This window comes from Erythrolamprus reginae, chromosome 1, assembly GCF_031021105.1.
Source record: "Erythrolamprus reginae isolate rEryReg1 chromosome 1, rEryReg1.hap1, whole genome shotgun sequence".
Classification (NCBI taxonomy): domain Eukaryota; kingdom Metazoa; phylum Chordata; class Lepidosauria; order Squamata; family Dipsadidae; genus Erythrolamprus; species Erythrolamprus reginae.
Genome location: NC_091950.1, coordinates 202,305,136 through 202,321,257, shown reverse-complemented (window position 1 = coordinate 202,321,257; position 16,122 = coordinate 202,305,136). Strand labels below are relative to the sequence as shown.

General features: G+C 41.9%; 2 protein-coding genes across 3 annotated transcripts in view; one reads left to right on the top strand and one right to left on the bottom strand.

The window, feature by feature from the left end:
* STAT1 (signal transducer and activator of transcription 1) overlaps positions 1 to 8,686 on the top strand; it is a 42,805-nt gene extending 34,119 nt beyond the window's left edge. For both annotated transcript variants that reach the window (XM_070731953.1, XM_070731952.1), the window contains exons 21-24: positions 3,113 to 3,298; positions 4,007 to 4,076; positions 6,249 to 6,345; positions 7,456 to 8,686. In XM_070731953.1, the coding sequence (XP_070588054.1) occupies positions 3,113 to 3,298; positions 4,007 to 4,076; positions 6,249 to 6,345; positions 7,456 to 7,479 (377 nt within the window). In that variant the 3' untranslated portion in view covers positions 7,480 to 8,686. The remainder of the gene's footprint in view (positions 1 to 3,112; positions 3,299 to 4,006; positions 4,077 to 6,248; positions 6,346 to 7,455) is intronic.
* Positions 8,687 to 8,973: 287 nt separating this feature from the next.
* GLS (glutaminase) overlaps positions 8,974 to 16,122 on the bottom strand; it is an 89,581-nt gene continuing 82,432 nt past the window's right edge. The window contains exons 16-18 of the mRNA XM_070731954.1: positions 14,978 to 15,054; positions 14,824 to 14,887; positions 8,974 to 10,989 (exon numbers count right to left, since the gene is read on the bottom strand). Of these exons, the coding sequence (XP_070588055.1) occupies positions 10,830 to 10,989; positions 14,824 to 14,887; positions 14,978 to 15,054 (301 nt within the window). The 3' untranslated portion in view covers positions 8,974 to 10,829. The remainder of the gene's footprint in view (positions 10,990 to 14,823; positions 14,888 to 14,977; positions 15,055 to 16,122) is intronic.

Genomic DNA, 16,122 nt, shown 5'->3' with positions numbered 1-16,122 from the left:
CGCTCGCTCGCGCCGCTTCCCAGCTGAGTCCTGAAGCCAATTCGCTTCAGGACTCAGCTGGGAAGCAGAGCGAGCGAACGGCGTGGGCAGGCGAAGGGCGGGCGAGCGGCAGCGAGGAGTTTGCGTGGGCGGTGGGGAAACTCCTCGCTGATGCCCGCCGCTCGCCCTCCCGCCAGCAAGAGGGGGAAGACCCAGGGAAGCCGCCCAGAAGCTGATCTGCCCGACGCCATCTACGCATGCGTGGCCATAAAAAAAAGGGCGCGCATGCGCAGATGGTGTTTTGACTTCCGGGTTGAAAAATCGCGATTTAGCCCGTTCGCAATGATCGGGATCGCGATACCCGGGGGATCACTGTAAATATATTCTGCTCAGATCACAGTAATACAATAGATGGCAAATTAATTAAAAAGAAAGTTCAGTTTCTGGACAGGCCATAAGATGGCAGTGGTCTGCTACAGACAAATTGATGTCTGAAAGAATTTCAGAAAAGATCCTGGAGAGGATTCAAATTATTACAGATTACAAGAAATCTAAATAGATTATAAAGTGTAAATCAGGAACTAGAAGGAACAATGGTAATCCTGCAATTTCCCAGTTCCCATCCATAGACTTTCTACCAACTTCTATATTATGGGGTGTGGGGAGAATATACAGTGATACCTTGTCTTACGAACTTAATTGGTTCTGGGAGGAGGTTCGTAAGGTGAAAAGTCCCATAGGAATCAATGGAAAAGCGATTAATGCGTGCAAGCCCAAAACTCAGAAACGCGGAACCTGGGCCGCCACCGCTGAAGGAGGCTTGAGCTTTCCGGTTCTCCCCGCCCCTTCGCCGTACATGTCATCCTGGGTGAAGCGCTGGGGGGAGGGAGTCAGGAAGGTCCTCCTGCTCCCCCCATCAGCCAAAAACAACGGAGGTCCACGGCCGCCGCCTTGAGCCTCCCTTTATTTATTTGTTTGTTTGTTTGTTTGTTTGTTTGTTTGTTGTATTTGTATGCCGCCCCTCTCCGCAGATTCAGGGCGGCTCACAACAAAGTGAAAAAAAACACAGTTTACAACAAATCTAAATTTCTACTAAAAACATTTAAAAGAAACCCCATTTTCTAAACACACATACATACACACATACCATTCATAAATTGTATATGCCCGGGGAAGATGTCTCAGTTCCCCCATGCCTGACGACACAGGTGGGTCTTAAGGAGCTTACGAAAGGCAAGGAGAGTAGGGGCAGTTCTAATCTCCGGGGGGAGTTGGTTCCAGAGGGTCGGGGCTGCCACAGAGAAGACTCTTCCCCTGGGGCCCGCCAACCGACATTGTTTAGTCCACGGGACCCGGAGAAGGCCCACTCTGTGGGACCTAATCGGTCGCTGGGATTCGTGCGGCAGCAGGCGGTCTCGGAGATATTCTGGTCCAGTGCCATGAAGGGCTTTAAAGGTCATAACCAACACTTTGAATTGTGACTGGAAGTTGATCGGCAACCAATGCAGACTGCGGAGTGTTGGTGAAACATGGGCATACCTAGGTAGGCCCATGACTGCTCTCGCAGCTGCATTCTGCACGATCTGAAGTTTCCGAACACTTTTCAAAGGTAGCCCCATGTAGAGAGCATTACAGTAGTCGAACCTCGAGGTGATGAGGGCATGAGTGACTGTGAGCAGTGAGTCCCGGTCCAGATAGGGTTGCAACTGGTGCACCAGACGAACCTGGGCAAACGCCCCCCTCGCCACAGCTGAAAGATGGTTCTCTAATGTGAGCTGTGGATCGAGGAGGACGCCCAAGTTGCGGACCCTCTCCGAGGGGGTCAATAATTTCCCCCCCCCCAGGGTAATGGAAGGACAGATGGAATTGTCCTTGGGAGGCAAAACCCACAGCCACTCCGTCTTATCCGGGTTGAGTTTGAGTCTGTTGACACCCATCCAGGCCCCAACAGCCTCCAGACACCGGCACATCACTTCCACTGCTTCGTTGACTGGATGCCTCTTCGCCCTGCCTGTCATCCTGGACAAAGCGCTGGGGGGAGAGAGTCAGGAAGGTCCTCCTGCTCCCCCCCCAGCCAAAAACATAAAGGCGGTCTGCCGCCGCCCACTTGAGCCAGGATGACTGGTACGGCAAAGCGGCGTGGAGCAATGGGAAGCCTCCCTTTGCTCCACACCGCTTCACCCTCCCTGTCATCCTGGGCGAAGCGCTGGGAGAAGGGAGTCAGGAAGGTCCTCCTGCTCTCTGCCCCAGCCGAAAACACAAAGGAGGTCTGCCGCCACCCGCTTGAGCCTGGATGAGAGGCAGGGCGAAGTGGTGTGGAGGAATGGGAAGTTCAAGCCGGCGGCGGCAGCGGACCGCCTTTGTATTTTCAGCTGGGGTGGGCAGGAGGGCCGGCCTGACACCCTGCCCCCCCACCGCTTCGCCTTCCGCCGGCCAGAAGGAGCAGGAAGGGGGGCATCTTGGCCAGCCGCTGGAAAGCCAGGGGAAAATCCCAGTCACTTCAGCTGGCAGTTGGGGGGCGGGAAACGAATGGGAAATCCCATCGGGTGTAGTCACAAGGCAGGGGAATCCCTGCATCAGTAAGTGAGCGCACACGCAGTAAAAGAGCCCAGGGACCCGGGCTCGTGTTCGTAAGATGGAAAGGGTTTTTAAGACGAGGCAAAGAAATCTTAACCCCCGGGTTCGTATTTCAAAAAGTTTGTATGACAAGGGGTTCGTAAGACAAGGTATCACTGTAGTATGGAAATAATAGTAGGGGGTGGGGGGGAAACTCCATTGCTCTAATTCTGGCAAAGGTTTTTGATAAATTTCTACATTGTCAAGCTTCTGTTAAAAGCAGCCCCAAATAAAACAACTGAAAAATATTGATCTGAAGAAGCTTCTTGGATGAAAAGCGAAATGTCTTCAAAGAAAAAGCAAGAAAGTCATGTTGCCTCTTGAAAAAAGCACCTTTGGGGCAATTGAAAAATATGTAATTGGATATTGAAAAACGTGTAACATTATTGCTGTACACCACCCAAAGTCCGAAAGCAGTTGAGAGGTTTATAAATTTATTAAATTAAATTAAATCAAATTAAATCAAATTAAATCACCTTCTTCTGTTCTTTCCCCAAACCTTCTCGCCTTGCCCCAGATCAATTGTTCCACTCTGTAGAACCCTATACAAAAAAGGAACTCTCTGCAGTCAGCCTGCCAGATATCATTCGCAATTACAAAGTGATGGCAGCAGACAATTTCCCCGAGAACCCACTGAAGTACTTGTATCCAGCCACTCTCAAAGACAACGCATTCGGAAAATACTACACCAGACCGAAAGATAGTGAGTAGTTTTCTCTCTGCAACCTGCTTTTTCACAAGGATAACATTCTTATGTCCAGATGTGCATGCTTGTCTGCCTCAATTTTGGCATAACCCCGGAGACTACATTAGGAATCTCAAGATTTCCCTGCTTCTACTCTGAATCCGACAATAGTTCTTTGGAATCTAGACACGGGAGTAGGCAAAAGAGTGAGATCGAGTGCCATATGAAACATGCCTCTGACCTTCATTTGAAAGCATTGTTTCCACACAAGATGCTTCTAAGTTTTTCTTTTCATAAGTGGGCTTGGCTCATGTCTACATCGATAACAGTTTGAAAGTTTACCTTATGACCAAAATTCTTTCTGTGAACCTTTTTCCCCCTTTTTGCACTCATCTAAATTGATATTAACGGAAGTTGAGAGAGATGTCTAGACCAGTGTTTCTCAAATCATTTTGCATTTGTGCCACCTCCACAGATAAGGGACAGTAAGAGGTGCATTTTCTGGTATCAACGGGACACTAATTTCAAATATAATAGATATTATCTCTCTGGGGTCCCTTGGCACTTGATGTGTATACAAACAACATGTTTTTCACCAGTGGCCTCTTGAAATAGCAAAGAATCATATGGCTTCCAGTTAGAACTTCTGGTCTAGACATTAGCTAGGTCTGGATGTTTTATATTTTCCAGATGCAAAAAATAAACTTTTTGTGTGCTTCTTTCTAGCTTCGGAACCCATGGATGTGAGCAAAGGCAAAGGATACATCAGAACCGAACTGATCTCTGTATCTGAAGTGTGAGTTTGCCAAGAAGAGAACAGAGTACACTTTGAAAGTACTGGGGTGTCACCGTTAGCCCTGGCCAATATCACACTGTGACAGAATAGAAACATTCTTCCCAAGACGGCTCAGGTGCTATGGTTGTGCACCATCGGCATGGCCTCTGGGAAGCAGCATAGCCAAACGGTGGTCTTGGTTTATGCCTGTACTGATTCTGGAACCTAAGATTGGACCACTTTCCCACCAGCACTGATAACTCACGTTTGCAGGAAGCGACTCCTGTTCACCCACTTTGTTCTTGCATCACGTGTCAAAATAAACTTATAGATTTTGGATAATATAATGTGCCTCTTTGGTTTTTAATAGAGTTTTTATCAGCTTATTGGGGCTGTCTGAGTATGTGATAAAGTTGGCGGCAGTATTATAATTTATTGGAGGAAGAGGTGAGTTGGGGGGGAGGATGAAGAGAAGGAATTGAAATAGCAAAGGAGTTGTCCCAGGTCAGGGGAGGAAGGTGAACAGAGCATTCACAGTGAAAAGGCTGGCTGGTTGCTTTCACATAGCCTTCCTTTCTACATTCTACTCCTGCTTGACGGCTGCATGCTATTCTCCCATGTTAAGTCTATTCTGCTTTCCACCACCACCCCAATTCAATTGTTGGCTTAATGTTTATGTGTAGCATCATCCCTGCATCCCTTTTTGCAATGTCCTCTTCACAGCAAGCAAATAAACCTCTTCCCTTCCTGCAAATATTTCCCTAAATTAGATGTTAACGTATTGACAGGGCTTATGTACAACACTTACGCACTTGTACCTTGTCCAGTTTGTCTGTAATGATCAGAATATTGTTATAAGTTGGTTTTCTACCATTAAAGATCCTTAAAACAATTGACCTGCAAATAAATCAGAGTAGTATACAGCTAAGTCCTCACGTTAAGACCACAATTGAGCTGAAAATTTAGGTGGCTAAGTGAGAAATATGTTAAGTGAGTTTTGCCCCATTTCGCAACCTTCCTTGCCACATGTGTTAAGTGAATCACTGCAGTTGTTAAGTTAGTAACATACTTGTCAATTGAATCTGGCTTCCCCATTGACTTTGCTTGTCAGATGTTTGCAAAACAGGATCCCCAGGACACTGCAATGGTCATAAATGTGAAAAATGGTCTGAAGTAAGGTTTTTCTTTGCCATTGTAACTTCAAACAGCCACTAAATAAACCGTTGAGTCGAGGACTACCTGTACAGGATATTATTTCTCTCAGGATCATGTGCATCATATGGATTGGGGGGGGAGAGAATTATAGCTCTTTACAGGTCTTGGATGATCTTGTTGGCAGTAGGCAAGCAGAGAGATTTCAATTAAGAATGTTCCTTAAATTCCACCTCCTCTAAATCTGCTAGGAAAGCCAAAAGGAAATTAGATAATTCTATCAAATTTGTCTTCTATTTTAGCTGGTTTAGAGAGGAAAAAAATTAGTTTTCAAATTTGGGAAATTGTTGTATGAATAATCTAGTAGGCAATGTTTAGAAAAAATGAACCCTTTGCTATTTGACAGTGAAGTAAGAAAACAGGTGTATTGAATCATACGTTTCATATGTTTATTTTGCAGCTCCTTTGGGGTAATCCAATCTTACGAGCCATGGGCAAGTTTAGCATTGCAGAGTTTTTAAGCTAGCAGGGAGAAGTTCCGTCCTTACTATCCAAGTGGTCTCCATCTGTCTGTTTTGTTCATGGGCTTTGGGGATAAAATATTCATAAGCATTACATTTCTCCTTTTGTAAAAAAAAAATGAATTGGCCAAAATAGTGATATCTTTAGAATAAAGGTACTTGTCCTTTCTGCCTCCTTGCTGAATTTATTTGTGAAAACCCTAAAGCGCAAATTCTGTGTTGCCTCAAGCAGGAAATGCATGCTCTGCTCTTTTAATAGATGTTTAATAGATTTCAGTATAAACCTGGGCTGATGTTGACTAACAGGCTGAATAAGCTGCTGGCTCAAAGCAAGCCATTTGTGTTTCAGTGTGGCAAGAAAGCTCTGATTGAATTGAGAATGGTTTGTAGGCGATAGTGATGGTTATCTGCAGGCTAAGCCTAGCAATAGTGATAGGGAGGCAATTGTTGTGACAGGACTAATTGGTCATGTCCAAATTCACAAGAAACTAATTGTTTTTTTTCTTTTGCTATCCTTCAGACACCCTTCCAGACTACCTGGTCCTGAAGCCCTTCTACCTATGTCCCCGGAAGAATTTGATCAGGTAGTGCAAGAGGTAACTTCTGCAGAAATTATGGTGAGTAAATGACAATTGGGTTGCTTTGTGGTCTAACAATGCATTAAACTGCTTTTGTAACAAGCCTGTCATCTCCAACCAAGAGATGTGTAAGATTACTTGTGGGACTGCCTTCTGCTGTATGAGTCCCCGCAACCAGTTAGGTCCCACAGTTAGCCTTCTCCAGGTCCCATCAACTAAACAATGTCGCTTGGTGGGGCCTAGAGGAAGAGCCTTCTCTGTGGGGGCCCCAGTCCTCTGGAATCAGCTCCCCCCAGAGATTCGCACTGCCTCCACTCTCCTCACCCCTCGCAAGAGTCTCAAGACTCATTTATGCCACCAGGTTTGGGGCGATTAGATCTTAGCTCCCTGGCCAACGAATGTTATGTATGGTTGTTGTCTGAATGGGTATGATTGATTTTTAACATAATTGGAGATTTTAAATTAGTTTACCTAGTTTTTGTGAATTGGATTTAGCTACGGTATTTTATTATTTCCTTTTATATGTTGTAAGCCACCCCGAGTCCTCGGAGAGGGGTGGCATATAAATCCAACAAACAAACAAAGATCTGTAGGTATCCTTGATAAATAGTACAGTCTATGACGGTATATGGAGCCATATTGGTGGGCAGCAAGCTCAGGTCCGGCGCGTATGTGCATGCCGACCAGCTGATTATCGGGCCTTCTGGGAAATGGGCCATTTCTGCCCTCTAAAGGGCCTCGGGGGGGGGGCTGTTTCACCCTCCCCAGGCTCCTAGAAAGGCTCTGAAGTCTGTGAGAGCAAAAAAATGGTTGTGCCAATACCTGCCGAGAGCACTGTGTGTATGTGTCCCCACCCCCCTTTTGGCACACGAATCAAAAAAGGTTCACCATCACTGGTCTATGATGTAGTTATGTCCTCCTTGGTAGAAGGCAATAGATGAATTCTGCAGGTACATTTTTTCATTCATCTCTTCCTGCCAGTTTGGGCCTTCCACCTGAAGTCAAAATTACAACAACCCAGCTTGTATGTTAAGTGCACTTGTGATCCAAGTCTTCCTCAAAGCTTGTATCTTGACTTGCAATGCTGTTTGCATGGATGGTGAGATTTTTTTTCAACCTGATAGCTCATCTATGTTTTCTCTCTTACAGATGTGCACAGATTGTATGCCGTGAACCCTAGTTGAGCCAGCTGGCATAAAATCCAAGTGTGTCCTCTTTATCTGCAGTGTCTAAAACCTGTAGTAGTCTCATCAATTAGACTCTTAAGAGATTTTATATCTTGTAGTGTTTTACTGGTTTACAGCAAGAGTGGCTTGAACCTTCTTCAGAAATGCTTACTTGCTACTAAAAATATTTAGTAATCCTATACGTAGCTATTTTCATGGTGTTGTGTTCAGTATTTCCAGCTTTTATATATAAGGTTGCTTGGACCGGTATGTGAAAAGCTATAGGTCTCTGACTCCTCTGGAGGGCCTCGGGGTCTGAACAATCAAGGATTATCTTTTTATCTTGGGGTAGATGCTTGGTAGTCATTGCTGCCACACCACTCAACTTTCAAGGGTTGCTGGCCATTCACCTAACACTAGTCAGTCGGTACATTCAAACAACTTCTGCTACCCTTATGATGAATAAAAGATAAAAATGAATTTCTATAACAGAGCTTTCTTTTGAGACTCTAATAATTTCAACTTTCTGCCCCGTTCCTCTCAAGCATTAAAATCTAAGTTAACATTCCTTTTTACAGTAACTCACTGCAATGAATTCCAGTTTGCCAAAATGCACATGCTTCTTTTGACAGGTCATAAGATGGTACTGACTCCCTGCAATCAGTGACTTTAGGAGAAAGACTGCTAGTCAAGTTACTAGCTCTCAAGAAATATTAAAAGAGAAAAGCAACTCTTGAAATCTCTGCAATTGCACAGGAAGTCCTATGTGTGCAGAAAATAGGAATAAGAGAATAAGGGTTTTCATATGCACAAAAATATTTATGATTTTAAAGACAAAGTTTAATTAGAGCAATTACCTGTTCCTTTGAGGTAACATGAATCCTGAAGCAAAGTGTCCCTGAATCTTTTTGGCCTCTTCAGATAATTTTAACCACATATCGAACTGGTAAGCTTAACTTATTTTTCTTAATCTAGGCACCCCAGCAACTGCTTCTCATGCTGTTATAGAAATTGGCAAAAGCAATCAGAATAAACACTGCTGGTATTTGTTATAGTATTAAACTGCATAAAATGTGGTATTTGTTATTGAGAGAAAGAAGGTTCTTCACAAGTGTCATCAGAGTGCTAGGAACTTCAAGAAGGTATATTTTGTGTCATGTTGCCTGTAACTATCATAGGTATTGCTAAGTAATTAATAAAGTGCATTTATTTCAGTCTTCTATGGACTTTCTTCATGCTGGCCCCATTAATAACAACGCGGTGCACTTAACTCCCTTCCAGTCTTTGGAGAGGGCAGCATATAAATCCAATTAAATAAACAAACAAACAAATGCCAAATGCTTCTTTGGAAAAACATACATTGCCTGCCTATATATTAAAAGAAAAAGGATAGACTTAACTAAGTTCTAGGGCAATGGTGCCACAATTGACAACCTTACAACACAGTACACTTTCACAGAATACAGATCGGATATGAAAAGAAAAATCCAAGCTTTCTACCTTTATTTTAACTTTATTTTATTTGGCCTGTTCATTATTTTAAAATGCAACACATTTGGATTTGTAATCCTCAAAATAAATCTTACCTTCAGAATGGTTACACTCAAGTCTAAGTCATGGGAAATTGGTGACAAGCAAAGAATACATTCATCATGGTTTATTCCCTATAATAAAGCCAAATGTCCAGCCAAATCAGTCACAATTGCTCATCAGGTCAGTAAAGTCACTGATAATCCTGTCCTGAAGCTAAAAATGGTGCCAGTCCACTGCAACGCAAACACACGCGCACACCAATGAGATGGAACGATAAGATGACTCTAGTACTAAGGTACAAAGTTCACTTTCAGATGTAATAAATAAAATGTTTAAAATTCACTGTTGCATTATTTTTGGAATTGAAGGCAACAGCAGAACGGAACTGAAGATAATGTAAATATACATATAAATAAACTACAAAGACTTATGAAATGCAACTCATAAGAGGGAAAGCCTATATTATAGTTGCAAGAGATTGGTAGGTGCTAAGTAAGGGGTGGTGGGTGGGGTATTTTGTAATGGCTAAGGGAAAAATAAGCTGTTGGGTAATATGGCCATTTTAAAATGTGTTGGTTATTCAGCATTTTTATTTGGTTTTAAAGCAAACATAATAATAAAGTAAAATACAAAGTACTAAAAGGTTGACTGGTCAACATACATTCTAGCACTTTAAAATGGGTCTGTGGGTCTGGAGCAACATTCCCTACTTTGCACAATATAGATAACATTTTTAAAAATAACTAAGTGCTGGCCACAGGAGATCTGAATTAGTGAGTTTTTCATAATGGCATCTGGTATATGGGGATTGGCCAATGTTTTGCTCTAGTGAAAAACTGATCAGCTAATCCTACAGGGTCAATATGGCGAAACTGAAAGGATACATGGGAAGGAGGATGTCGCTGTGAATGAAATGGTAGGGCAAAAGGCAAAAAAGGGGGGGCAGCCTTGTGATGTCATCTACTTAAACGGGGAATTCCCACTTGAAAAATCAGCATAAATGAATTTTAGCATGTTCACTGAGCAACATCCAGTTTAGCATGTGTACATATAGTTTATGACCAAACCAAATACAGTGTGATCACAATGTTTTGCCATAGGTCACAGTTCACCATGGGGAAAACTTCCAACCAGCTGAATGAGGGAGGGGTGGAGTGGGAAGCAGAACAAAGAGTCTAGAGGGGCAGTATTCTCTACTTATATTATTCTACGTTGTTTGGTCAAATAAACCTTGGAAGAGATTCCCTGATAAAAACACTTGGAACAAGAGTTAAGCGCACACAGCATCCGTCAGTCCATAAGAAATTGCATGATGTAAGCAGGTATGGTGGGAAAACATTTTGAGTGCTTTATATTCCAAGATGCCCGATTGAATCCACAAGAGCAACACATCTCGAAATCTAGCAAGACGACAACTATGATGGCTCAGGTACACTTGCAGATAGCTTTCTTAAAAGTATCCATGTATACACAGCAAGCAGAACAAAAAAGCTTCATGAGTATGACCATGGAGTAAAGCTTCATGGAGATATCCCTCTCCCTTCCCTGCCCCCCCAAACCCCCCCTGTGCGTATAGTCAACAATAATTTCTATCACTTGCACGTAGCACAAGGTAATATTGCTCACATGAATAGTAGTAGGTTTTTTTTCTGAAAAAGAAACTATTGTCTTTTGTGTGCAACAAACAAAGCTGCTGTAACATTGGAACAAAGCAGTATTCTGGAAAATATACACCACTATCCAACAGAAACACTCACACTCTTCATACTCATTTTCCACAATTAAATAGATCATAGATAACTTTGAATCTCAGTCAGAAGAGTGTTATAGTAAGCCATCCAGGTTTTTCTGTACAGTTTGGTTTTCTTTGCCATTGCTAGAGTTGTCTGGAGGTGGCGTGTACTGAACTTGATATTCTTGAAGAACTTTGAATACATCATGATGTCCAAAGTGCAAAGCTTCATCCATAGGTGTATTGTTCCATCTGGAAGAAAATTTACAAGAGGTGGTAAGTATGCTAAAGGCATCTCTAACAGGCTCTAAATTAACTCGGTGATGTATTTATACAAAGATTTCCACCACCACCCTTAATAAACACACATCTGTCTGTTTAACCTGGCTCCCCAAAACAAGAGTTTCAGCTGAGCTGTCTCCCTGGACTGGAAGTTAACACTGTCTGATGGTGTTGTGGTTAGCTCTGGCCCAGTTCCTGCCCCAAGGACTGTGGATGTGGGGGAGACATCCACATGCTGCAGGCCTGTTTTGCCCCCGGTGGAATCTGATGATGAAGGCTCCTCTGACCAAGAAGACATGAGTGACAGGGAGGAGGAGAGTGTGGCAGACAGCTCAGAAGGAGATCAATTATCTAGCTCCTCCTTGGAGTCAGAACAAGAGTTAATGATACAGCCACGCATGCAGAGAGCGATGCTTAGGCAACAACAACTGAGAGATTATTATCAAAGAAAATGAGGCCCCCTGTGGTTGGGTGGGGCTGTGGTGATTAGTGAGGCTGCTATAAATAGCAGCCTGTGGGTTTGGCCATTGTGGAGGATTATCTGATCGTTGTGTTTCGTGACTGCTTTACTGACTTTGACTTTTTGTGTGCTGGTTTGTCCCACTTTGAAACTAAACCAGAGCAAAGTGTGTGTCACTTTGTGAAAGAAGGACTGTGAATTGCCTCACAGCTGCAAGATAAATATCACAGAACTGATAAGGGACTTGTACAAATTACCAGTTTGTTTGGAGACAAGTGCTCTGTGCTATACCAAAAGAGGGCTTGGTTTAAGTGAATTTTCATTATAAAGAACATTGTTTTGAATTTTCAAATGTGTGTGTGTCTGAAATTTGTACCTGTGAATTTTTGGGAGGATTCTACAAGAGAGCCCGACAGAACAGATGGACTTCTTTAAAGTACATCTCTTAAAATCTGATGATTCCTCCCTTCAGTGAAACACCTTGCAATCACTTGGCCAGACCAATCTTGGGTAGCTTAATTGGGGTAAATCGTACTTAAATTTGTTTTATGCTACCACTAAATATTCTGCCTTCATCTTCAGTCTGAATGAATGCATGTCAAGTCTTATTTTAATGTGATGGAAAGACAAACAAACATCATAGGTGGTTAGAATGCAGTGGTTATAACACAGTACTGCAAGCTACTTCTGCTGACTGCCAGCAGTTCGGCAGTTCAATTCTGACTGGCTCAAGGTTGACTCAGCCTTCCATCCTTCCGAGGTCAGTAAATGGTTATAAAACCATATATTGAAATGGTTATAAAGCACTGTGAATCAGTATATAAGTCTAAGTGCTATTGCTATTACCAAACTGTCCAGAATTAAGCCAATGAGCAATTTTAGCTCAGGCTCTAGCAAATGCAACTTTGAAGGCAATTGCAATGTCTTCTTAAACTTTACTAGACCTTTGATGTAAGCGACTTCTTACAATGCGGTGATTAATGGATACAATGGTAACAGCAAAGAACAACTATTTTTTGTGCCCTAAAGACAAAGCAAAGACTTTAACATGAGCTTTGTTGCTTGACTGGATTTCTCAGAATGTTATTTTACTATCTATTAATTGGTCTTGCTGCTTTATGGTCTTGATAAATTAATTAATTGATAGATTAATCGATTGATTTGATTGATTGATTGATTGATTGATTGATTGACTTCTATGCTGCCCAGTCCCGAAGGACTCAAAGAACCCATTTGACTTAGCAGGCAGGAGCAATTACTCAGATCATTTCTCTATCCCAGATATCTATCGGGGTTTCAGTGGTATCACTGAATGAATGAAAAAGAAAACTAGCCAAGAAAACTATCTGATTCTGATTTTGAGGGCAGCCTATTCTAACACATTTACTACCCAACCCTAAACTGCCTTTCTATACCTAGTCTTCCTCTCCTGGACAACAAAGCAAATCAACAAGGTGGCCTGTCATTTGACAAGGCCAGAGATTACTATCAGAGGTTTAGACTGGATTTGGCATTTTTATCCACTTATCAAATCCTTCCCAAAAACCTGGGATAAAAGTATTGTCGCAAGGATGTAAGCTGTTCCAAATAAAGCTGATTTTGCAATGGACTGATAAGTATTTTGTCAGTGCCAATAGCATTCAGGTGGTGCTTCGGATGATGTGCAATTGCACCCAAGGTGCCTATTACTTTTAGTATTATCTTTGTTTTCTTTTGCCATAGTCATTCTACTTCTATTTGCAGGTCTTTGTACTTTGGGATTTTCTCCAGTTCTTTCTCTTCTCTTTTGCTGTCATTTGGTACTGCAACATCCACTATCTAGACATTATTTTGTCTTTTTTACCAACTATTATTAAATCTGGGGTATTATTATTATTAATTGTATTTGTAGCTTGAATTTTATTTATTTATTTATTGATTGATTTATTTATTCATTCATTCGTTCATTCAATTTTTATGCCATCTTTCTTCTTAGACTCAGGGCGGCTTACAACATGAATCATGTCAACTCATTGAACTGGCCCAAAGTCACCCAGCTTGCCTTGTGCTTAAGGCAGGACTGGAACATAGAGTCCCAGTTTCTAGCCTACACCCGCTATCCCAAACTGGCTCCAGATATTATTTGGGATAGGTTACCGTTTTTTTCGGAATATAAGATGCACCTCCCACCCCCACCAAAAAAGAGGGTGGAAATGTTGGTGGGTCATATAGTGGTACCTCTACTTAAGAACCTAATTCGTTCTGTGGTTCGTCTTAGAGTCCAAAAAATATGGTAATGATTGTCATCCTATCCAGAAACCTAGGCTGGTTGGCTTCACAAAGACTACAATTACCCAGAATTGGAATATACCTGAACTGGCATTCACTTTCTTTGCAAAAAAAAAAAGTGCCTCCATATTTATCCATATTTTGTAGTTTTTGTTTAGAATAAGTTAAGTTACTTAAATAGTAAATGTCAATTGAGCTTAAAATTGAAGCTTCTTAATATACCTTGCCTTTCTAGGAAAAGTATGCTATATAATTTGGAAGCAGGCATTTAAGAAATTGCTCGTGTTCATGGCTAAATAGCGAGAGAGGGAGACAGACAGAGGGGGGGGGAGTGAACTGCACCAGGAACATCCCATTGCATAATTCCCACTACCGATTAATTTTTGTTCCATCCAAAGTGGTGTTCTATCACCAACAGGAGTCTTAATATCACTTTATATGACCCAATTCTAAGGTCTCCAAGTTTGTTTATTTTAACTCTGTTTGCTAAATGAATTGATGCTAGACGAGACTGTTCTGTCTGCAGCAGTCTTGAAAAGCCATAAAACTAAAGGAGAAATTTAAATTAAAGTTAACGATTAATTTTTGTAAACCAAGAATGGTGTAAGTACGCATACACATCTCAGGAATGTTAACTGTGGGGCATTCCAACCCAGTGTTTCGTTTAGATGAACTCAAATCCAGTGAACTCGGGCGGTTAAGACTTGCCTCCTATACTCAATAAAAACAGGGTAACTGTGTTAATTTGCAAGGAGATGCATGTGTACATATGCATATGCACACACTGTATGTTATTTTACTGTTGCCTTGATCCACTGACATCTCCCACCCAAAGGACTGTATATTTTGCTCGGCAAAGAAGCCTAAGGCTTATTCCATTTCCACATCTTGACCCAGTAGGATTTAATTGAAGGCTAACGTAAAGGGGCAGAAGTTTTATTACACTTTGTGAGAAATATCAAAATTTTAGGGTATGAATTTCTTGGAGCATACTGCTTACGAATCCAGTGCTAGCATGTATCACTTTTAATAAAAGTTAATTAATTCTGTAGTATATCTTTTATGCAGATGCTCACCTGTCTTTGGGGAAAGGATTCACTTTGCAAGCTTCCAGCAAAAATTTAACTACCTCTACATGACCTAAAATACAAAAAGAGATAAGTGCATAAAATCATTATATTCCCCATACCAAATGTAACAGTTAGTTTATATACTATTAATGGTTCCAACCTTCTGCAGCTGCTACATGCAATGCTGTTCGAGAATCATAGTCTCTTTGTTCCATATCCATACCCGACAAGGCAAATCTGAAAAAATGGAAGGAGAACAAACTGGTCACAAATAGCATAGAGTTAAACTATCAGCTGCACCTAAACATTTGACCCAGAGAACACATCAGGATTGTTTAATGCTTGCTATGTGATGGAGCACTTGCTCATTAGGAAAATAATTGCTATGTTGGCAGGGTCAGCAACCAAACCAGAAATGTCAGGTGGGCATGGAGCCCACAGGAAAGGAAAGAAATCTCTGTTTCCTCTGGCCCCATGGTGGGAACAACATTGTAGCATAGTCCTTGCTCACAATACAGTGGTACCTCTATTTACGAACTTAATTTGTTCCGTGACCAGGTCCTTAAGTAGAAAAGTTTGTAAGAAGAAGCAATTTTCCCCATAGGAATCAATGTAAAAGCAAATAATGTGTGCGATTGGGGAAACCACAGGGAGGGTGGAGGCCCTGTTTCCTCCCAGGAGATTCCTAGAGAGGCTTCTCTCCGCCTTTTCTGGCCCTGTTTCCTCCCAGGAGATTCCTAGAGAGGCCCCACAGAAGCTTCTCCCTGCCTTTTCTGGTTACCGTTTCGGAGGCTCAGGTTTATAAGTGGAAAATGATTCTTGAGAAGAGGCAAAAAAATATTGAACACCCGGTTCTTATCTAGAAAAGTTCTTAAGTAGGGGCGTTCTTCGGTAGAGGTACTACTGTATTTGGAACTATTGTTCAGACCTGATTGAAATTGGAAGTCTTCTTCACTCTTATGTTATGCTAGGACTCCAGAATTAGAATTATGTTTAACTATGGTTGAGCTGGAATAGAGGAAAATTGAAGAAGTGAATTAAGCACTGAATTAATTTTAGTTCTTCAGTGTAGCTTCTCTCTTTTCCCTTCCCATCGCATCTATCATCTACTGTAGCTACAAATTCTCCTTTTTTCAATGTCTCCTTTTGCTATTAGATCCTCTTTTTCTTTAACTAAGAATGGCTTATCCAGCCCTCAGATAGCCATATATACAAGGGTCACCCACAAAGCAATGTACCACATTTTTTTCCTCAGCCTTCAGTAATGGTACAAAGGCAAAACTTTAGATATACATTTATTTGAAT